Source organism: Chelmon rostratus, chromosome 7, assembly GCF_017976325.1.
Source record: "Chelmon rostratus isolate fCheRos1 chromosome 7, fCheRos1.pri, whole genome shotgun sequence".
NCBI lineage: Eukaryota > Metazoa > Chordata > Actinopteri > Chaetodontiformes > Chaetodontidae > Chelmon > Chelmon rostratus.
The window spans coordinates 28,831,157-28,855,490 of NC_055664.1; the positions used below are offsets into that span (position 1 = coordinate 28,831,157).

Below are 24,334 nucleotides of genomic sequence, written 5' to 3' on the forward strand. Positions count from 1 at the left end.
AGCTACGATAGCTTCCTTCCTGTACGCTCAAACATCAAGCGTCATGTCATCAAACACTCTGCGCTGACTTTTTCCTGATGTCATTGAAATGGACTCCAGTCCAGGTCTGGATGAAGCTCAGGTGGATTCAGATCTTTGTGTCTAGAGTCCAGGTACTGGACTGGATTTGGTGACGCTGGTGCAGGAGGTGTGATCGCTGCCTGAAGTTTTATAAACTGTTGACTCTCCTGTGGATCATTGAGCACTTTTAGAGTTCTAATATTTCTGTTGATGGGTTTCCTGTTTGATTCCTCTTAAACGACTCGTTTACATCTTTTTAAATGTGTGTTCAGAGATTAGACGGCTCCTCGCGGTTGTATTTCCTGTCATGTGTTCTGTGTTATTTATTCGGTGAGATTATTTTGCTTCTTTTTGCTCACTAATCTCGACCTTTTTGTGACTTTCAGGGGATTTTAAACGGGAACATTTTATTTAATTCTTTCTGTGGGAAAGTGAAATGTCAAATTAAAGTACACAAAAAAGCCCACAGCTTTATTTTTCCAGTTTGTTTGCCTTTGACAGCGAGATGATTGACCTTGGGGACACAACTGAGGCTTTTCTCAGGCTCGTAGATGTCAGTCATCGTCGTATCGTTCACTGTGATCAGAAAAAGAAATGCAGCAGTTTGTCTGTTTGTTTCAAACATCAGCCTCAGTCCTCCACTCTCTGTCACTGTGGATGTTCTTTAATACTCAGTTCTGTCGGCGGTGGATGAAAAAGTGTTTTTAATGAGCGTGTTTACACTCTGCTGCTGTAACAGACGAACAGCTACGTCTTCATTTCTAATAAACTCTGGTTTGTAACTTTCTGTCTTTCATCCTGTCATCTCTCAAATGTTTATTACGTCATTTTTCATGGCAAACTGTTGACGTCTCTTCATCAAGTTTTAAAAATACGAGGTGGCGATGAGGAAGCTGTAGGCTGTTTCACACTGAGGTCATTAACGAGGAAACAGGAAGCAGCTGCTGCCTCCGACCTGCCCGACCGCTGACCCACAGAAACTGATCGCACTGCCGGTTTGATCTGGAAGGAAGCACTATGGATGAAGAATATCTGCAGAAATGATAATATATATGATCATAAGAGCTGCATGACCATCGACCAGACCAGCAGTCTAGTCCTGAGAGGAGAAAAATGAGGACACAGTGTCTAATAGTCAGCATGTGTTTGGCTGAGAAGCCAATCAGGAACTTGCACAGGGAGAATGTACCTGTTTGTGTTTCTATCAATAAATTGTGTCCCGTAAATAGAGAAGTATCTTTTCGGCTCTCTTTTTTACTCTTTTGAGAAACATACCATATTTCTCCATATAGTGGCCGGGGCCTTTATTCGCCTCAGCTGCAGAGGGTGACAGGCCTGTATTTGAAGCAGGCTTGGATTAGAGGCAGGACTTCATTTCTAATTCCATCTGTAAGTATAATTTGTGTCATTTTAGTCTAATTTTAGTACAAAGCCTAAATTTGATCTGCTCCCGTTTACTCTGTTAAAGTTAAATAATGCTGTTATTACAAACTCAACACTTCCTGTGTCTGTTTCAAATTAAAAGCACTCTAGTTCAGTAAACAGAAATGCTTTATTTCTTAAACAGGCTTTTATTGTGAAACATCTGCAGCAGCGTGTTGTGGAAAGTTATTTGACTTACAGGGTTCCCATATAACACGATGTAGCTGCTGCCATCCTGTGTTTGTACATCACGACAAGTTTGGCTGAGACATCAACACACGTACACTCACAGTGACTGAAATCCAGAATAATAAAAATATATTGTTGAATTTATTCAGTTAAACTTGTCAAAGTAAACATTATGCTTCATGCACATCATAGAAAAGACACTGGGAGCTTCTGTTAGAGACCCAGCTTTTACTTGACTACTGGTTTTTATTTGAGGAAATACGATTAGTATTAAATCATCTTTAATATTTATCTTGTCAATAAGAGCAGCACGCTGCATTAGCACAGCATTAAGCAGCTCCAAAGGGCCAGCAGGGGGCGATGAGATAAAGAAGGAGCCGTGAATAATACGGCTGCTGATGGCTGATTTTTATTTGTATTGGAATGATCGTACATTCAGCATTTGTGTTAAATTTAAATCATTTCTGAAGAATCTTCCTGCTTTGAAGCCTCGATGTCTGTAGCTCTACCTGCTAAATAAACCACCAGCGTACGCTGCGAACAACACGTAATGATTAAAAGATGTTTTCAGTGGAAGCTACAGCCTCACCAGCAGGTGGCAGCATGTCAAGATTTTTCACATTTTAGCTCATTTGCACATTTTGCTAATTTAAAAATCTATTTTTCATTCATTTGGTTCGATCCTCAGACTGTTTGATTTTGGGTAAAAAGTCAGCCAGGCTTGTTTCTGACAGGAAGACAAAACATGAGGCACATGTTCATGCTCAGATGTTGGATGATGGTCCATCCTCCACGTGGAACCTCCGCTGAATAAAGGCTGACAAATACTAACTGCACGGTTCGATCTGATTTGTTGTGTGTGTGTGTGTGTGTGTGTGTGTTGGTTTTTTTGGTGTAGCTTCTTGTTGAATTTCATGTCACATGTTCTGTGTGTTTTAAGTGTTTGGAACATTTCAAACTGTGCAGGACGTCGGTTTTCAGGACAGTTTGTGAAGTTTGGAGCTAAATTATCAGTCAGTGTTTATGTATGAATGTATGATCTTAATGTTTTTACTGGCTGAAGGACAGTCGGGGGGGTGGGGGGTGCAGACTGGAGGTCAGAGTCCAGCTGCCAGCGAGACGTTAATGTCACAGACTGAAATAAAATCTGTCCTCAGGGTGTTTTTATGTTTTAACACATTTTACTGCTAATGAGCCCGACAGGAGGGAGGAGGAGGAGGAGGAGGGAGAGGCAGAGGGAGGCAGAGAGAGGGAGGGGGAGTTAAAGGAGGAGGAGCAGAGAGCTGCATTCAGTCGTTTCTTCAGTTGGAGCTCAGATGGAGGTTTTTCCTCCCACTGAGTAGATCTGACAGCATGACGACGACTTCCTGAGAGAGAGAGAGACAGAGAGAGAGACACATCCTCCCCTCAGTTTCCACGGTGACGGCATCCCTCCATCCTCCTCCTCCTCCTCCTCCTCCTCCTCCTCCTCCATCATCTCTCCGTCAGGCTGCTGTTGGTTTGTCCGCGTCGCCACGATGGTTGATAAAGGAACCAGGTAAGATTTACTGTGTGTGTGTGTGTGTGTGTGTGTTTGTGGTTCCTTCACATCGTTCTGCTGCTGCTGGTTCTTGGAACCTTTTAGAACACGTACTGAGAAGGTGTGTGTGTGTGTGTGTGTGTGTGTGCTGTGGGAACATTACATAACGTTCTGTCAGAACCTCCAGCACTGTGACGTCTGTGAGCTGCACTCTGATGCTCTCTGTTTTTAAGGCATTTCTGCCTTTATTTTGATAGTACAGACAGACAGGAAGCATGGAGACAGAGAAGGGTGGCATGCAGAGTAATCAGTTACTCTTTAAGAAAGTAATTACGTTACTAATTACTCATCAGTAAAAGTATGGAGTTGCTGTACCTGCTGGGCTCTTAAACAGATACCTGACAGCAGAATAACGTCATAGAACATGTGACCATGTGATCATCAGGAAGCTCAGAGACGGGTAGGCGAGGACCTGAAGGCTGAAGCTCCAACATGGCCACCTGATGTCCTCAGATCTGTGAATTCTGACGTTATTATCTGTGCTGCCTTCAATATCAACACAAAATCAGACATTTCAGACTCGCTGTGGTAACAAAGGTGAAGACGTGTGTGTGGAAGTCTCATCGGTTTCTTTTCACAGAGCGTCATGTGTGTCTGAATGATGGTCACTGCTCTCTCTCCTCATGCAACGTTTGTCTGAACCACTCGTGTCACTTCAGACAGAGGTCAGAGGTCACGGTGGACGTCTGGGCAGAGAGCAAGGTTCACTACCTGAGGATCAGCTGTTTATAGACACTGCACCACTTTGGTTAGCCAGGCTAAGCTAACCGAGCAGGTGGACACATCATCTTTGACCTCATGGTGGCGCTACATGACGCAGCTGAGTCTGACTAATCTTAACAAACAATTCTCTCTTTCATTTTTGAGGCTCTTTTTCGAGCTGACAGGAAACGGGAACATGTAACGAAGGTTCCCAGCTGGGGACCCTGTTTAATGTTACACATCGTGATCAGCTGGTTGTTAGCTAACGTGCTCATCGTCATAAAGCTGCAGCTTCTTGGAGAAATCCTGGAGAGAAATGAATGAATTCATGATCAAAATGTTTTGACACCCGCCTTCACTCCCACTGTGGAGCTCTGGGACTGAGTCCAGTTTGATCTGGATCTTGGATTCAGGTGTCAGTCTTGTCTTCTTGGAGGACCAGATCTTGGAGAAACCCAGATTATAGACGCCTCCCAGGATCGGAACAGCTGGAAACATCTTTAATCTGCGTCTTCGCCTCAGTTCATCTGCATCCACTCACATGGTACCGGCCCGTCCTGGACACCGTGCTCCAGGTTGAATGTATTTCATCTGAACTGCAGCAGCTGAAATCTGAACCAGAACCAGCATCATGTGGACGCTGCAGTCGATCAGCAGCAGGAAAATAGACCCGAGGCGTAAAGAGAGGCTTCAGTTTCCAGCTTCAGCGAGTCGTACGGTCAGAGGTGGTCGGGATGGTCCGACTGTGGAGCCAATGGGCTCAAAGTGCTGCTTTGGACAGTTTGGACGGCTGTTGTGGGTCCTGACGGGCTGGATGTGGCCTTCAAAGATGGCGCCTCATTCAGAGAGCTGCTCAGCGGGCTCGTAAACTGAACTGAACTTGGTGGAGTCCTCTCTGGTCCAGCGGTTCTCCCGTCCAGTTCGATCAGATGTTACTGATGAAGGACCTGCAGACCTGGAACCGTAACGATGCTTCTAACAGATGTTCTGTGAGCTTTGTGAAAAGGTTGCGGTTCCACACAGAACCCGGTTCAGAACATTTGTGTTTCTTCTCTGTGTGTCGTCTCGTATCTGAGCGTCGAGCGTTTCTGTGTTCGCAGGCTGAATGATCCGAGCGCGTCGCGTCAGGAGAATATTAATGAGCTCAGTGTGATCTGTCAGACATACAGAGCAGCTCAGACTGCTGCCAGCAGCTCGTTCACACCAAACCTCCTCCAGGAGCTTCAGCGTTACTGACGATGAGGAGGATACATTCATACGACGCAGCAGGGCCTCGCCAAAGAAACGCTCCACAAAATAACCCTTTAACAGGCGAAACCCGAGAAACACCAGGAGGATCATCAGAAGAAGGACTTTCCTCACTTCAGGACAGGAAATACTTTGAATAACTTTTATTATTGAATATTTGATGATACTTCATTTTCAGTTTTCAATTTCCCTCAAATCAAAACAAAGAAAAAGGTGAAATGTGAATGATTCAGGTTTGTAGGGAAACATCCAGCACATCTGTCTGTGTTCTACAGTCAAAGATCAGTTTGAAAAACACCTGAAAATCAAAGAATATGAAGTTTTTTTCTCCACAGCAGCTGAAATAAGAATAAAAACTACACGTGTTGAATATTATTACATGAATATGCAACACGTGTAGTTTTTATTCTAGTTTTTAGTCCGATCAGCTGCATCTTTTCCTGTCAAAGTAAAATGAACGTGACAGAAACGTATCGAACACTTCGGATCTGTTTGAGTTGTGTTTCCGGTGTGAAGCTGCTCAGTGATTGGCTGTTACAGCTGCGAGCACGGCTGTGACGGCTGGTCTCTCTCTGAGGACGGAGGACAGGTCTTTAAAGAGAGGTAAACCTGTGATTCGAGCGTCCAGCCTGCGGTTTCGGTCTGAACTGGTCGCCTCACAGGAAACAAACCACAGACGCCCAGTTGAGCTCAGAAACAATAAATCAGGTCCTGTGAGGAGTGACGGATATTTCAAACCACAATTCTGAACAGCTTCTGTCCTGGTCGAAATGCTTGAGTCTCTGGAGGCTCTGGAGGTTCTGCGGCCGGCGGGGGTGATGTCGTGATGTCGAGGCGTTCAGGTGTCAGTGTGAGTTTCAGTGTCGGGGGAGTCTTCAGGCAGCGAGCTGACACAACAATCAGATATCGATCAGTCAGTTAGTGTTCCCTCTCTGATCGATCAGATGAGCAGAGACGCTCTGCAGCTTCACGACAAACACTCCATTTACCGACAGAAGAGACGTTTGACGAGTCCAGACTTTACATTCAGGCTGTTTTATTGTGAAGGATTTCATTACAGGCACATTCACATCCTGAGTTTCTGGAGTTTTACCACCTATAAAATCCATCAAATGTCTTCAGTCCATATGTGGAACATGTGAATATCAGTTTAGAAAATTCAACAACTTAATTCAGGTATTAAAGATTATTATTGTTACATATCAATAATTATTATTATTGATATCGAGGGTTAGGAAATGCAGAGACTCACAGGAGAAATGTGAAACATATTTCCTATGTGCTTAACTTAAAACTTATCAAGAATAGAATTACACAAAAATACAGAGATGAAGTGTTCAAAGTATAAAGTAAGAAAATCAATGAAAAGAGAGAAAAGCAAAATAAATGAAGGATAAATTCTGCCAAATGTAAAGTTATGAGCATTTCTGAGTTGTGGCCATTTAAATCTATGGAGTTTAAAATCCCATCAAACCTTACAGGATTGCTGACAGACGACTGATCTGTGCAGCAGGGGTGGAGGAAAACTATAAAAAGAGAACAGAGCACAGGAAGTTGAGATGCTTTTATTGTGAAATATATAAAGATCTGGTTAAGATTCAAATAATTTTATTATGTGACTCTAAAGCAGAGCTGCTGCACCTTTGTCCTAAAGAGAACCATTCAAACTCTGAACCGCTGATGCTCCTGCTCACCTAGCATTAGCATAACATTAGCACAGCTACCTGTTCTGTCCAGTGCAGAACAGCTGATCGTGCACTACAAGGCAGTCTTAAGAGGAGAAGCTCGAGCGTGATAACTGACTCCTTCCCCCTGATAGCAACGAGCAGTTAGCCACCTGACGGTGAAGTTAACTGGGTTTAGTTCTCGGTTCGGTTTTTTCACAGTTCTGTGCAGATCCGAGCAGGAGATTCTGATTGGATGAATCACATGAGAAGGCACATGCTTTGACAGCTGTGTGTGTTTAGTTCATGTTCTGTTAAAATATGAACTGACAGTTTGTCACACTGTCATTCCTCACTGAGTAACTTAAATCTTATGATCTGTCAGTTATTCAACAGTTTTTCTGTCCTCTAAATCTTCGCCTCGTGTGCGATCTGAATGAATCTTTAATCGTGTTTACACTGTTTTTCCTCTCTCTTCCTCTTTGTGTTGCTGGACTCTGGCCAGTGAGTCTAAGTGCTCTGACAGTGAAGCTTTCAGTATCTTCTTACAAAATGCTGAGGGTGTGGTGTGTCTTCCTCCAGCTCGGGTTCTCTCCTGGAGGAGTATCAGCATCTCAGCTGTTCTAGAACTGCACTCTTCTGGACCTCAGATGTTGTTGCACTGGGACCACTGTGGATTTGACCTTCCACATCATTTCTTTAGCTTCTCATCAGTCTTAGCTCTCATGGATCTTGGTCATGAATGTCATTGCAACCATCGTCGGTGTGTCCCATTTGGTGTTCATCATTGAATCGAAGGCTTTTTGTCATCAATCCAGTGTTCAGACTGGTCTGCCTAGTCTGAAGCTATGATGTCTGACAGGATCGTCCCTGTTTTGGGGAAGCAGTTCATTGGCCTGTAGTTTGAAGGTGTTGTATCCTCAGTACATATTAGCATTGTCTCGTGTTAGCGTGATCCGGCGAGACCCTGATGTTTGCAGCTGGTTCATCCCGGTCACCAGGTGTTCCTGGAGTGCTGTTCAGTCGGTAGGTGTGAATCATGTCAGGACCTGGTGCAGTCCATCTCTTCATGCCTATGATCTGCCACAGTGATGGTAACTGGTTCTTGTTCTGGGATGTTGCTGTGGTCTGCTCTTAGGTCCACCAGTCCCTGGTGCTGGTGCTGTGTGCTGCCTCCTCCCAGTATTCCTCGGCCTCTGCTCTGGGATCAGTCTGATGTTGTTCCCTTGTTACTGTGCAGCTGGGAGTAGAATTTGGATGGTTGGTGGCCAGAGCTGTGAGCCTTGGTTTGGCAGTTTCCAGGGCTTCACTGGGCCTGTCTGTCATCACACCTGTCTGCACCTCTGTCACCTGGCTAACACGTCTCTGTACTACTTTGATCTTGACTTCCAGGCTTCTCTTCCGTGGAGGGTACTGTTGGTGGCCTGTGTTCTTAATCCTGCACCCAGGCCTGTCCCCCTCCACCAACAGTTACTTACTGTTATGGTTGTTGTCTGTTATGGTGGCAGTTGGGAAGCCAGCAGGCTGGTTACTGTGATTCTCAGTCTCACCTCAGTAGCTGAGGCTGTCATGGCTGGTTGGACTCTATCAGCAGGTTGCAGTCTGTCCTCTTCAGGGGGCTGAATTGTGTGGTTGGCCTGTTGGAGGCCCTCCATCTCGAGTTATGGCAGTAGCCACCTCCTGCTGATGTTCAAGCATTGAGCCTCCAGCTGCGACAGCTTTCACTCTCAGAATAAAGCAGAAGTACGAAGTGAGAAGAAGTGAGAGTTTCTGGTCATTTCTCATTGACTGTTTTAATGGTCACACGGTTGTTGTGTAGTTGATGTGTTATGTTTGATTTGTGATTGGACAACTGCTCTGAGTTTAAATGTAATTGGACTAATTGCAGAGATGATGGTGAGCAGGTAATCTCATGCTGAGCGAGCTCCCAAGAGTCCTGGTGGTTTCCGGTAAAACGCCGTCCTGACGCTGCTGATTGATGAAGGTCCATTCAGGAGGAAGCTGAGAGCTAATGGAGCCGCAGCAGCTAATTTATGACAGCATTAACGGGGGGGTAATAATGCCAGAGAGCATTAGACAGAGGCTCAGAGACAGGAAACTGTTGCTGCTGCTGATGGTGATGGTGGTGATGATAGTCATGACTGACAGCAGGAGCTGATCACACCGTTTGGAAAGTGAGGACATCATTGGACATTTTTAAAAACATGAAATCTTTAAAATATTTTTTTCAATGTTTCCACACTGAACTCTGACGATAAAACAAATGTCAGCAGTAAAAATGCATAAAGCAGCTGCTCAGGTCAACGCAGGCCCAGATTCACTGACAGTACCATCTGTTCTCTTTTCAGAGTGTTTAAGAAAGCCAGTCCCAATGGAAAGGTAAGTCCTCTTCTTCTTCATGTTCAACCTGCTCAAATACTGAACAATCACACTGCAAGAAGATGTGTCGACACCCAAAAAACACCCGGCAACCTAGCAGAAAAAAACCCAAACAACCAAACAAAAGGCTGGAAACACCCACAAAGAAAGAACGAACGCAAAAAAGTCTGTCGTCACATTTTAACAGTCCAAAAAGTTTTTTAACATCTGGAAAAAAACACGCAGACATACGAGAACATGATTCTTAAAGTCTGAACGGACCGGCTGTCTGCTGCACTGACGGCTGATTCTGATTGGCTGTCTGCTGCACTGACAGCTGGTTCTGATTGGCTGATCTGACAGCTGTGTTCCCCCCTCAGCTCACCGTTTACCTGGGAAAGAGAGACTTCGTGGACCATGTGGACCTGGTGGAGCCTGTTGGTAAGATCAGTTTTTACTACTATAAGTTATTAACAGTCATGAAGTACTTGCTGAACTGAAGCGTTCTCTCGTTATTAGCTCGTCTTTGATACCAGCCGATCTCAGTTGGGGGTTTGGTTGGTATCCTCTCACTCTGTCCTCTTGACTTCCTGCAGACGGCGTCGTCCTGATCGACCCGGAGTACCTGAAGGAGAGGAAAGGTGAGAAATCTGAACCTGCAGCCGGTTTACGTACGATGAGAACAACAAATAGGTGAAATATTCTCGCTGGCATCATGTGAGCAAAACCAAAAACATCCTGCAAAAATGTTTTTTATCAAAACAGTTTGTTCATTCAGGAAAATTACTCTGTTTCTGGCTTTCAGATTAACTGCAGCTTTTAACACAGAAGACCACGCCAGATATTTATCCAACAGATGCTTCAACTGACCAACAGTAGCCAGATTTACCAGCTACCCAAAGGGATCAATAAAGTATTCTGATTCTGGCAGTACGTAGTGAGTTGTAAAATACTGGAATCTGCCTTTAAAATACCCACCATGTGTACGTTTTTAATTGTAGAAAAGAAACTATTTGCAGGTTTCCAAAACTGACAAATTTCTAGAAAAAGTTCTGACATTTAACAAAAATCTGTAAGTTGTGGCGTTCCTCAGGGAAGCGTTCTCTGCCTCTGCTCTTTCTATTAATTCAGATTCAGAAAAACGTTCTACCTTAAACCTTCTATGGAGATCTGAAGGAACATTTTCAGAATGAGTAGATCCTCTTTAGAGATCAGCTTCATTTCTGTGTGTCCAGTACAGAGAAAGGTCCAGGATGTGCTCCGTTTAGCTTAGCACAAACACTGTAAACAAGGACAAACCAGTAGCCAAGCTCCATGAATACATTCCTGTAAGTTATTGATCATATATCAGGATGACTTTGTGTTTTTTGTCCCATCAGTGTTTGTGACTCTGACCTGTGCCTTCCGTTATGGTCGCGAGGATTTGGACGTCCTTGGGTTGACGTTTCGGAAAGATCTGTTTGTGGCGAATGTCCAGGCGTTTCCTCCGCTGCGCGAAGAGAAGAAGAGTCTAACTCGTCTTCAGGAACGCCTGATTAAAAAACTGGGAGAACACGCCCACCCGTTCACGTTCGAGGTACTGAGCCTGCCAGACGTGTTTATTGACCTTCATGAGACATTTGTTGCCTTGAATCCGTCCCGACAGGCAGCGGTTCGTCTCAGTGACGTTCAGAATGGAAGGATAAGTTTCACTTCTCACTTCCTGTTCCACAATCGAGTTTTTCCTCTGAGCCCAGAGACAAAGAGCTTTTCACAGGAACACAAGAAGTTTTTTTCAGGAATTCAGAATCCTGTACATCTAAATTTTGTTCCCCCTTTTCATAATAATAATGTTTTATACTGACTTTATTGTCAGCAAAGTACAAGTACTCACTGACTATAAAACATGGACGTAGTCTCTGTGAGACCACCCTGAGGTCTTTGAAGAGTCATTGTGAAGCTCAGTGACTCAGCCTGTCTCCATCTTGGGAGTGTCTGACTCCACCAAACCCCTGGCTAATAAAAAATGGGCAAAGAGGTGGAGCGTGGGTGGAGCTGAGGTGGCCAAACGAAGCCTGGTAGCTGAAACCTATCGGCATGCTTAACTGTAAGCCTTAATGTAATTTAAACGAGTGAGTTGTATGAAAATTCGCCTCTGCGAAGCTGTCATGAACGGAACAATTAGTTATAGACACCAAACTGTATCTATATAAACTTTGTACCAGGCTGTAAACATGTTTATTTCTGCTGAGTTTTCAATATGGGGGTCTATGTGGACTGACTCGTATTTAGAGGCAGCCTCAAGTGGCCATTTGAGGAACTGCAGTTTTTGGCTCATCTTCATTTTTCAGCTCCAGATGAAGTACAGTACCTGAGTAAATGAACGAACTTTCCACCACAGCCATGAACTAAAGAGAGACGATCAAACTGGAGAGGGATTTGATTTGATGGCGCAGAAATAAAGGACTGTCAGTGTAGCAGAGACACAAACAGGGACGAGTGAGTGAATGTGACTTAGATCCTGGTTTAGTTTGTGGAACTAAATAACTTGTAAAGATGTAATGAAGAACTGCAGCTGTCATTTTACTTGTTTTTTCCTTGGTGTGTTTTCAGATTCCTCTGAACCTGCCGTGCTCGGTCACCCTGCAGCCGGGCCCAGAGGACACCGGGAAGGTAAACACACTCAGTTTTTACTTCAGCTTTCCTTCTGCTCCACTCCACTCCAGGCAGGTTAGGGCTAACTGTCTTCCTCCTGAGAAGCACATAAGAAATTATTTTCTTGTTGTTGTGTGTCTCCAGGCCTGCGGAGTCGACTTTGAGGTGAAAGCTTTCTGTGCAGAAAATGTTGAAGAAAAGATCCACAAAAGGTAAAAGTGCGTCCTCTGCGAGGAAAGCTTTGACGTAACCCAGACTGAATCCTACACCCCGACTGAGCAGCAGAAGCATGACAGTCGCGTTGTCGTTGCAGGAACTCGGTGCGTCTGGTGATCCGGAAGGTGCAGTACGCTCCGGAGAAACCCGGTCCCCAGCCAACAGCAGAAACCACCAGACAGTTCCTGATGTCGGACAAACCTCTGCACCTGGAGGCCTCTCTGGACAAAGAGGTAACTGCTGACTCACAGCTCAACCATTCACACACACTTCAGTGAGCAAAGGACACTTCACTTCAGCACAAACACATGAGCCAAAGTGCTTCACAGGTAGACGTTCAGAGGAAGGACTTGTTGAGGAAGGTGACCATGATTTTCAGGAGTCCAGGTGTGACGCAATGAACGCATGGTTCAGAACAGTTCATGGACAGAAACAGGGTCTACGACCTGTGGCATGTCTGCTTTCTGTGGACACAATTCAAACTATGACTGTATCTACTCACAACCCGATCGTTAGATGGTTTCCAGATGATGAGGGTGGACAGGTGAAGGAGAGGAAGGTAGGGGGGCTGGTAGCATTTGTTAACGATAGACACTCTGGGCACATCACGATTAAACACCAGCTCTGCAGTGAGGACAGTGAGCTGCTAGCTGCTAGCTGCTAGCTTGGGGCCATACTCTCTACTGAGTGAGTTTTCAGTTTTTATTTCCACCCTCCACAAACGCTGACACCACCTGTGATGTCATGCCTCGCTGTCCTGCGCTCACTCAACATGTTACACGCTGCAGCAGAGACAGTTCAAAACCGGATTTATTTCATAATAACATATAAGTCATGAGCTGTCCCTCTGCTGTGACGGCCTGATCACAGCCTGCTGAACCTCCTGCTGTGGACAAACCTCTGGTTCAGGCAGCCAGCTGTCAGTCACACAGTGAAAAGATGGTCCAGCGAGGCTGAGGGGGCTCTGAAGGACTGTGGATTCTGCTGTGTGGGAAGGTCTTGTGATGCTCGTGGAGACTTGGGCCTGTTGGACTGCAGGGGGCGCTCCTGAGGACCTTTGCTGACTATATGGTGGCAGCAACCATCTTCTGTGTGGTGGTCTGCTGGGGCAGCAGCATCTGGACTGCTGACAGGAAGAGACTGAACAGACCGTCCTGGGATCCACCCAGCGGGGGTGATGGGAGAAGGGAGGATGATGGAAACATGTCCCACCCCATGGAGGACCCTCTGACAGCACTGGGCAGCTCCCTCAGCTACAGACTGCTCCACCCGCATTGTGAGAAGCAGAGACCCTGCGGTCCTTCCTTCCTGCTGCTCACAGTCGACCACTCACACCCAACCTGACTCATCATCATCAGTGTGAACTGAACTGTGTAACATCGATGTTTCCTCTGTGCAATGATGTGAACTCAACAAATCTTATCTTAACTTGTGCTCCTCAGATCATAACTATCATCTGCTCTGACCTCTCTCTGCAGATCTATTATCACGGGGAGCCAATCAGCGTCAACGTTCACGTCACCAACAACACCAACAAGACCGTGAAGAAGATGAAGATCTCAGGTAGTCCGGAGCGCCTGTCCTCCGCCCGTGTGTGTAGCCGTGTAGCAGCTGTGTCACTGATGACTGATGTTGTGTTTCCGTAGTGCGACAGTATGCAGATATCTGCCTCTTCAACACGGCTCAGTACAAATGTCCAGTGGCCACCGAGGAGTCCGAGTGAGTTCCCTCCACTTCCACGTCATTGTTTCTTTTGTCTGAGCACTTTCAGGACTTGTTTAGGGGACTTCTTCAGGGACATTTTAAGTCCTGAAGTAAAGTAAATGTGCTCCCTGGCTCGAGCTGTTCAGGTCAGATGCTGACAGCTGACTTCAGCTGAAGTCACCATAAACATATGTTTCTGTCCACAGTGATGTCGTCGCTCCCAGCTCAACTTTCTGCAAAGTTTTCACGCTGACTCCATTTCTGGCCAACAACCGAGAGAAACGCGGCCTCGCTCTGGACGGAAAACTGAAACACGAGGACACAAACCTGGCCTCCAGCACACTGTGAGTCCACCAGAACTCCTGATGATTCCAGGCCCGTAGTGTCAAAATGTGACCTCACACCGGGGGAGAGAGAAAGTGGCCAGAGGAGACATTTAGGATGTCTTGGAGATATTTTAGGGACGCTTGCGGGATGTTTCAGCTGCAGTATTAACACTGTCAGCGCACTCTCAAGGCATCAGGTGAATGACGGGGGCTCATAAAATGAATGATGTGGTGAATGTTGAAATATGAGGAGTGTAATCGTTCCTTCTTTTCAGAAAGACTCTTGAGTGTTTTGATAAGTTCGGGTTGGACATAAATTCAACTTCCTGCTTCAAATTTGATGAGCCAGGTTCTGTGCCATGGAGGTCTGTGACACTGTGGTGGATCAGGTCTAGAGTAAACCCAGTATGATCAGCTACATCCACAGACTTAAAAAGAAACATAACCCCCTTTAAGCCTTAACACTTTGTTAATGGAGCTTTTATTGTCAGGCCGAAGTGACGAGAGGCTCAGTGACCTGCTGAGAGCCGAACCTCTTGTGTAGGAACTCGGATGACTTTATGTTGGTATAGAGACGGTGGAGGACTTCCCATTCAGAGTTTGATCACAGCACGTTAGAGTAGATCCAACTGATCTGTCATTAAAAGTCCTGAGACAACAGAATGCAGTTTAGTATCTAACCAGACGTGTAAACAGTAGTTCTGTACAAATACGATAAGACATATTATGAACTTTCTGGCTGCTGATTGGTCTGACTGAACATTTCTGTCTGGAGCAGGTTAAGAGAAGGAGCCAATAAGGAGATCCTCGGCATCATCGTGTCGTACAAAGTGAAAGTGAAGCTGGTCGTGTCCCGAGGCGGGTCAGTCCACTCTGCTTTGTCTTATTAATACAAAATTAATATTATCAGCTGAGAGAAGCTTTAAAGTCCCACTGAAGTCGTTTGAGATGAATGTGTGATCTGCATCACATGGTCGTAGGTTATTCTGGGTCTTCTTCCATGACCTGACGTGTCAGTTTGACTTTAAAGCTGAGTTTCAGAGTAAATGTCTCCATCCATCTGTTCATCCATCCATCATTCATCCATCTGTTCATCCATCCATCCATCTGTTCATCCATCCATCATTCATCCATCTGTTCATCCATCCATCCATCTGTTCATCCATCCATCATTCATCCATCTGTTCATCCATCCATCCATCCATCCATTCATCTGTTCATCCATCCATCCATCCATTCATTCATCCATCAGTCCATCCATCATCCATCCATCCATCCATCCATCCATCTGTCCATTCATCCATTCATCTGTTCATCCATCCATCCATCCATTCATTCATCCATCAGTCCATCCATCATCCTTCCATCCATCCATTCATCATCTTCCATCCATCCATCCATCCATCCATCCGTCCATCCATCCATTCATCAGTCCATCCATCCATCCATCCATCCATCCATCAGTCCATCCATCCATCCATCCATCCATCCATCATCCATCCGTCCATCCATCCATGGGATGCAGTGGTTATAGGCGTGGTCCCTCGTGCATCAGCCTGACTGTGGTTGGATGAACAGAAGATGTTATGGACCATAATGATGTCATGGATAGAAACATGGTGTTGCCGTGACGCTGACGCTGTTAAATGTTTATTGATTTCAGGCTCCTGGGAGATCTGGCGGCGAGGTAACCTTCCACATTATGTCACTGACATCATCGATCAGCACACTGATACAAACTAACTCTGAGGTTTCCAAACGTCACCTGAACACGTCACTGAACAAACTCCCTGCTAATGCTAATGCTAACGCTAATGCTGACAGATGAATGTGTTTAATAGAGCTGCTGCGTTCAGGGCCTGTGGTAACGTCGATGATTTGTTTCTCAGCGACGTCTCCGTGGAGCTGCCTTTCACCCTGATGCACCCGAAGCCGTTGGAGGAGTCCATCTACAGAGATGGTGAGTCCTGCTGACAACCCGCTCGCTGCCTGCAGGCCGCTCGACAAGCACACGCTCGCTTCGGCTTCAGGTCACACAGTTTATGCAGTTCGTTCATTTCAGTCTTTCTTTTTGCATTTTGTGCATCAGCGTGTCCTGATACGTCTGAATGAATCATTCAAACAGTGACGATGATGAGCTGGGAGGTCGTGTGTACATGTATGATAATATTTGTGTAATAAATGTTGTAATATTCTGTATGCTAATATTTCAGACATGAATGTTGTACATTAATCTTTGAGGAACTCAGCTGTTCCACCTTCCTGCAGAGTTTGGTCCCATCCTGCAGCTGATTTTCATAGAAATAAGTGAGATCACTGTCTGCCTGGAGGAAATAACAGTCAGTCAGTCCACGAACTGACGGACGATTTGGGAAAGAATCAGCTCTGATTCCTCTGAGGCGTCCTCAAACGTCTCGGTGATGCTTCAGTGTCTAACCATGCTCGCTCGCTCGCTCTCTCTCTCTGCTGCAGCTCCAGATGAAGCTCAGATCGACACAAACCTGATCGAGTTTGACACAAAGTAAGCAGCCGTCTCTCTTCCTGCCTGTCTGTCTGTCCATCTGTCTTCCCGTCTCTCCCTCCTCATCAGCTCATGTGATCTGATTGGCTCTGCTCTGCCTGACAGCAGAGAGGGTTTCCTCTCCGCCTGCTGGAGCATTAACTGTGATGGACTCGTCTCCTGAGTCTCAGCCTTAATGCGTCTTAATGCGGCTGCTGCAGGAAATGGGCTGTAAGCTGGAAACTCATCCTGCTGTCAGCAGAGCCTCAGAAAACGACTCCCGAGAGCCGACAAACAGCAACTCTGCATTTCACAGCTCATTATTTCAAGATTTTTATTGTTAAAGATCATTGGACTCAACATCGAACCACCAGTTAAAGGACTCTTCCTCCTCATTGCTTTTTAAACGAACAGAAGCAGTCATTTCATTCAACACAACTTTATTTAGACTATTGAAGAACAGGATGACACCCGACAGTTTACACTCCACGACTGTTGCTTTTATCCTCTCTTCTCTTTTCAATATCTGTACGACCTTTAGCTCTTCCTCACTGTCTGTGTCTTCATCAGCAGTTTAATACTGTTTCATTCATTACAATCGAACAGAAATACATCAGAGAACTCCGGTTACACTGTCCAGTTACTAAAAGTTACCGATGAATGCAGGACTGGCTGCTGTCAACTTTTCCTTTCATTGGTTCAAAGTCCGCGTGTTCATGGTGGTGGTGTTAATGGAGCTCGGCGGCTCAGGACTGTTAGCAGAAACATTCGCTGCTGGTCTGAACGTGATATTTAATAAAAGAAGACAAGTGAAGAGTACCAACAGATTGATTCTTTTACGTCATGTTTTTGTGTTTTTAATTCTGCTAAATCAGACTTTGTTCAAAAAGTGCATTTGTTTCTCTTTTGCCTGAGCTAGGCTAACAGTTTCCCCCTGCTTCCAGTCTTTGTGCTAAGCTAAACTCTGATATCCAGCTCCTCCTCTCGACTCTTCATTCCTCTTGTGGCTCAACACGGTTTCACCTTCCCTTCTTTCCTTCTTTCTTTACTTCTTTCTTTCTTTCCTTCTTCCTTTCTTTCTTCCTTTCCTTCTTACTTTCTTTCCATCTTTCCTTCTTTCTTTCTTTCTTTCCTTCCATCTTTCTTTCTTTCCTTCTTCCCTTCCTTCTTTCTTTCTTTCCTTCTTTCTTTCTTTCCTTCCATCTTTCTTTCTTTCCTTCTTCCCTTCCTTCTTTCTTTCTTTCCTTCTTTCTTTCCATCTTTCTTTCTTTCTTAGCTTCTTTCTTTCTTTCCTTCTTTCTTTCCTTCTTCCTTTCTTTCTTTCATTCTTTCCTTCTTTCTTTCATTCTTTCCTTCTTTCTTTCTTTCTTTCTTTCTTTCTTTCTTTCTTCCCTTCTTTCCTTCCTTCTTTCTTTCTTTCTTTCCTTCTTTCTTTCTTTCTTTCCTTCTTTCCTTCCTTCTTTCTTTCTTTCCTTCTTTCCTTCTTTCTTTCCTTCCTTCTTTCTTCCCTTCTTTCCTTCCTTCCTTCCTTCTCTCCTTCCTTCCTTTTTTGCCTTCTTTCTTTCTTACTTTCCTTCTTTCCTTCCTTCCTTCTTTCTTTCTTTACTTCTGTCCTTCCTTCTTTCCTTCTTTCTTTCCTTCCTTCCTTCTTTCTTTCTTTCTTTACTTCTTTCCTTCCTTCCTTCCTTCTTTCCTTCTTTCTTCCCTTCTTCCCTTCCTTCCTCTCTTTAAACCTTTCCTCAGCTTGTCTCCTGGCTTCATCTCGAATCTGCACTTTTCATGTTTCTTTGATGTTTTTTTTTGTGAATTAACTTCCACAACCCTTTCCCTCCTTTCTCTCAGCGATGATGACATCATCTTCGAAGACTTTGCCCGCCAGCGGCTGATCGGCGCGAAGGACGACAAGGACGAAGACGAGGAGCCGGTGGACTCGCCCAAACTGGACGACAGATAAAGGCGCCGAGCGTCGCCGCCGCCGCCGCTGCTGTTGTTGTTTCGCTGCTGTTTGTAGTGTGGAGCTAACGGAGGTCACCTTTAGGTCAAACCACGGTCTGGACACCCTTTAAACACTCGGCGGTGCCGTGTTTGTGTTCTCGTTCATGTTCGTCCTCTCCGCGTCCTGCCGGGGTGTAAAAGCTAGAGTACCGCAGCGTAGCCATCAGTTGTGTTTTCAGACGGAGCGGCCGTCCACTCCCTCGCCGGCCGGCCGGAGACTTGAGCCGGCGACCGCGGCACGGTAACGTGGCTGGTAGCATGCCTCTAATGTCACTTTGTTCTGTGTGTTTCCATTAGGGACCGAACAGGAGTAACGTTATGTTGAGATTAGTTTCGATGAGTCGTATCAGAGGGTCACTGCCGACTGCGGTCGATCTGGAACAGTCGTCACTCGAGCCACAACGTGGACTTCGGCTGACGGAGGTTTTTGTTAAGCGTCAGTCTGTGTGTGGACGAAGCTGCAGACACACCAGAGGAAGAGTCATCTGCAGGACGTCCCGACTCACCGACCGGACCCGAATCCGTCAGGCAGCCGCCAATCGGCTGAGAGGAAGCGGAGCCCAGTTTGCATGAAATACATGAAATACATGAAATACATGAATACTTTATATGATTTATTACTGTCATGAATAATCACCTCCACAGAGGAAAGAAGCGTACGAGTGTTTGTTGTCATGTTGATCGTTTTGTAAATGATCGTCAGTGTGATCGTCCAATCGGCTGCAGGCTTCACTTCATTTCTTTAAAACTTCTCTTCTTCCGGAGTAGACGACGACGGCTGCGTGTTCGACCTCGGCGTGTTCGTGGTGACGATGAAAATGTGTTTGTAGAAATGAGTTTGAAAAGCTGACGACATCCAGACAGTGAATCAGTCACACTGAAGACTTTCTGCCACCTGTCAATTTAATCTCCTAAATCACAGCCTGGATTCTGTGTAAAGCATCGATCAAACAGGATGTGATCACCTGCTAAACTCACCTGGAAACAGCACAAAGTCAATATATTTAACGTTCATTGATTTCTGTAAATATCTGCTGATTCTGGATCTGATGTTTTAAACACGTTGTGACAGGAGCAGCTAAAGACTGGGAAAGATGTGGAACGCTCCAAAAACACCTGTTTGGATCATTCCACAGGTAAACAGGCTGATTGGTAACAGGTGAGAGCATCATGATTGGATAAAGGAGATTAGTTCATGGACTCAGGAACTCTTGGTCAAACTTTTGTCAGGAAACAGTTTGTGAATGACTGATTCTGGTTTTATTGAGGTTTATTGAGTCCAGACTGTTTTGAATCAGGGTTGTACCTGCAGTCTTCTTACCTGCTCCTTTCAAAGTTTCTTCTTTATTACATTAAAAACTGTTTCACAGGACTGAATTTCTCTCTGCAGGCTGTGATCAATGATTCAGAATGATCAGTGAACAGGATGATCAATGAACAGGATGTGAAAAACAGCAGAATGATCCTTTAATGACGTTGTGACACTTGAATACAGAAACAGTGAGGAAATGTTTCATCTGATCATTCCCAGTAAAACGTGTCGGAAATGTCCCCCCATGTGAACCGAGCCAGTGTTCATAGCTCTGTGTGTGTGTGTGTGTGTGTGTGTGTGTGTGTGTGTGTGTGTGTGTCACTCTTTACCTGACAGGCTGAATGAACTGTTTTTTTTTTTTCGCTGAAACCCGACATTACAGGATAAAACACGTCTTTATTTGTAACATCATTTTATTTGGCTTTTATTTTGACAGGGCCGGGAGGAAGTCTGTATATTCTACTGCATCTTTAATAAAAGGACATTTGTGGCTTTAAATGTAAAAGTGAGTGTATCACATGCACACTGCAGCTCCAGCTGTGACAGATCACTAACAGCTCGTTAAGGTTGTTTTTTTGATTAGGACTCATTCTGATTGGACGTGTGATGTATGATGTCATCGAGGTTTCGGGAGGATTCCTGAGACGTGCACGCAGCACATTCACACTATAGTTTGTCAGGAAACATTATCCAGATTTCTGGATACGTGTGAATGTCACAGCACCGACCTTTGGAGAAGGTGGTTGAAAGATGTCGGGTCAGTTGATCGCAGTGTGCACGGCTGCTAACGACGACGTTAAAGGAATATTCATTAGCCATGGAAACATTAGCTCAACAGCTGGAAACAAGCTCAGGTCAAAGGTCTGATGACGAGCTGCGATACCGACACCTTGATGAGGAAAACATCTTTCAATCATTCACCAAATGTTTCATGTTTCGCTCCACTGGTCTCCAATCAGTCCAGACCGTCATTAATCTGTCATCTCAAATCACGATGACAGAAACACATCAGCAGACAGATGAATAATTAAACTTAACGAACCAAAAAGTCACGTTACAAAGATTCAAATGACTCTTCACTAATTCTTTAAAGGGATCCACTCAGTTATTTCTTTACATTCATGCAAAAGACCAAAAGACTCAGAAGAAAGAAGAAGAAGTGAACGACTAAAGGTGAGGTCACGTTACAGAAAATGACGACACGTCGACATGAAGGTTTGCGGCGGAGCGGGAAACGCTCACCTTTGTTCTTTTCCAGCAGGAGAAACTTTCACCGTCACCGTCTTTAGTTTAAAAATCCTCAAAAAGCCGTTTCGAATTTCTTTGGTGCGAACGCCGTAGATGATGGGGTTGACGGTCGCCGGGAACAGAATGTACATCAGTCCCAGGAAGGTGTTGATGTCCGTCGCTATGGGGATGTTCAGGTTGTGAGAGAGGAACGTGACGCTGCCCACCAGGTAGAAACACATCATGACGATCAGGTGAGTGCCGCAGGTGTGGAAGGCCTTCCAGCGGTCCTCGCTGGCCACCGCCGCTCGCGAGACCACGCTCAGGATCTTCATGTAGGAGAAGAAGATGAGCGGAATGTCCACGCCGACGAAGCAGACGATCACAGCGAGGCCTATAGCGCTGTTCCTCTCCGTGCTGTCGCACGCCAGGCTGACCAGCGCCATGTGGTCACAGTAGCAGTGCTGGATCGTGTTGGAGCCGCAGAACCGCAGCGAACCCGCCAAACCGACCAGCGTCGCCATGATGGAGCCGCTGCGGACCAGAGCGAACAGCAGGAGCTTCGCGAACATGGACGAGTCGATGATTTTGGCGTAGCGCAGCGGCTGGCAGATGGCCACGTAGCGGTCCAGCGCCATTGCCAGCAGCAGCGTTGACTCCAGTGAGGACAGGAAGTGAGTGAAGAACATCTGAGTCAAGCAGCCGGCCAATGAGATTTCATCCCTGTCGAACAGGAGGCCGAGGAGCATGTTGGGGACGATGGTGGTCACCACGAGGACGTCGACGACGCAGAGCGTGCAGATGAGGAGGTACATGGGGCTGTGCAGACTCTCCACGCTGCGGATCACGTACACCAGCAGCGAGTTTCCCAGCAGCGCCGACAGGTAGGAGGCGGAGAACGGCAGCGCCAGCAGCCGCCGCTGTTTCTGCAGCTCGGGGAAACCTCTGAACACGAAGGTGCTGTGGGAGAAGTTCCGGCTCAGCGACGCCTCCAACATGACGCCGGCTTCACCTGAGCGGCGCCGGTTCAGACGGCGAACCCCGTCATCGCACGCAGCATCACGTCAGTTCAGCCAGCGATGACCGGGACACGGGAGCCAATGAGCTCGCATCGTCAGGCGTCATTCACAGATCTGTGAGTTCAACAGAAAGGGTCGTTTAATTTAAAATAATGTTTGAGCTGATATCTGTGTGATCATCAAGATCTTCATCAGGTATATGATACATAAACAATATGCATGCATATATATCAATATAAATATATATATTAAACATTTATATTAAACATACATGTTTATATATTAAACATTTATGTGAAACATATATATTAAACTACGGAAGCCGAGAACGGCCAGGTCCGTATAATTTTTTTTTTTTTTACCGTTTTCTCGTGATAACGAATTATTATTTCATTATCTCGAGATAACAAAGACCGTTTTCCCGTGATAACGAATTAAATGATTTGGTTCTCGGCTTCCGTATAGCCTACACACAGAGCCTCCAACAGGACGGCGGTTAATTTGATGACAAGGGAACACGGAGCCGAGTCAGGAGAGAGGAGTGCTCACAGAGCTAACATTAGCGCCGACGCTGCTAACTTTATGTTAGCAACGGCAGCTGCAGTTAGCTCTCAGTTTAGTCAGGAAGCTGCTGCAGTCAGTCCTCCAGGAATGGCCTCGGCATCGTAACGGTCTCTGTCATCGTCGCTGAAGGCTGTGTGTTGCTCCGGTCCGGAGTTATTCATTGTAAACGTGCCGTTTGTTAGGATGTCTTACTGTTAGCTGCTGTTTTGGCCAGATGTTTGCACAAACATACTCAAAATACTATTAAAACTGTCTAAAAAACAGCTGTCACAAAACAAAACGTGGTCGACGTGAGTGAATGCAGCACAGAGCAGAGGGAACAGCGCTCGTTAGGTCTGACAGCGAGGTTTGCTTTGCTAGTTACTGTGATTTAAACACAAGTTGTTGTTCATAATGTCTCGTTCATCATAAACAATCAATGCTTAGCCATAATGTAAACACACTCATCACATCACTGCTAATAAACACTTTATCAAGCTACATCGTGCTAAATTAGCACTAGCCTTCGTTAGCGATTTGTCTGTGTAGAAACCCCGAAATCGAGAACCAGTCTATGCTGAGAACCAAACAATTTAATGCGTTATCACGAGAAAACGGTAAAAACTAAATTATACGGACTTCCGTATCCGTATTAAACATTTATATTAAACATTTATATTATAATTTCACCCAAATCACATGAAAAAATAGTTTGTCACTTACTGAAAAACAAAAAACAGTGGAGATTTTTGTGATTTATAAATACACACACACTCACACACAAACACTCACACACACACACACACACACACACACTCACACACACACACACTCACACACACACACACACTCACACACACACACTCACACACACACACACTCACACACACTCACACACACACACACTCACACACACACACACACTCACACACACACACACTCACACACACACACACACTCACACACACATCGTGTTTTACTCAAACGTCACATTAACATTCGGTGGACTTAAACAGCATTTTTTTTTTGAACATTTTGGTTGAAGAAGGAAAGAAAGTCTGACGTATAAATGAGGTAAAAGTTTCTCAATGACGTCACTTTAATAAGAAACACGCGTCCTTACGTGCGGCGCCGGCGGTCTCCACTTGACCTGGAGCCCTCTGCTGCATGTCGTCCCTTTCCACTCCGTCACTGCTCTGTTCAGGAAGGCGCTTTCATAAACTCCTCCTCCTCAGTTTAGACCGGTTTCACTGAAGGTTGTTGCTGTCGGGCCGAACACGAGTGCTGTGTCCTACCTGCTGTGGTTCATCAGCTGGTCATCGAGAAGAACTCTGTCCTCTCTCCCTTCATCTTATACCTGACGTCCAAACGTCCCACAGGAAGGCTGATCCCAAACGCAGCAGCACTCTGATTGGCTGAAACCAGTTTAAACCAATTTGAGCGTCCCTGAGCCAATTAGAGGAGAAGCAAATGGACTGAAAGTTCCCCGGAGATGAATGAACCTCGTTTACTCTAGGCCTCAGAGCAGACGTCCACGTCCTGACCTTCAGCTTTGACTCCTCTTCACTTTGGTCCTGCTGAACGTTGCAGACGGAAACGTTTGTGACATTTTTCATGGTCACATGTTACGACATGT

At 45.5% G+C, this 24,334-nt stretch overlaps 2 protein-coding genes across 2 annotated transcripts; one reads left to right on the forward strand and one right to left on the reverse strand.

Moving 5' to 3' along the window:
* The first annotated feature begins 3,077 nt into the window (after window positions 1-3,077).
* arrb1 (arrestin, beta 1) lies at window positions 3,078-19,594 on the forward strand. Its single transcript, XM_041940136.1, has 16 exons — window positions 3,078-3,208; window positions 9,213-9,243; window positions 9,603-9,663; window positions 9,819-9,863; window positions 10,602-10,798; window positions 11,815-11,874; window positions 12,001-12,068; window positions 12,170-12,305; window positions 13,551-13,635; window positions 13,719-13,791; window positions 13,983-14,120; window positions 14,881-14,964; window positions 15,766-15,789; window positions 15,992-16,062; window positions 16,575-16,623; window positions 18,445-19,594. The coding sequence occupies exons 1-16, from the start codon at window positions 3,189-3,191 to the stop codon at window positions 18,554-18,556; spliced, it is 1,254 nt and encodes a 417-aa protein (XP_041796070.1). The 5' UTR covers window positions 3,078-3,188; the 3' UTR covers window positions 18,557-19,594.
* Window positions 19,595-21,147: 1,553 nt separating this feature from the next.
* Window positions 21,148-22,134, reverse strand: or55e1 (odorant receptor, family 55, subfamily E, member 1). Its single transcript, XM_041939941.1, has one exon. It carries the CDS (start codon window positions 22,132-22,134, stop codon window positions 21,148-21,150), a length of 987 nt encoding a protein of 328 aa, XP_041795875.1.
* Window positions 22,135-24,334: the final 2,200 nt, after the last annotated feature.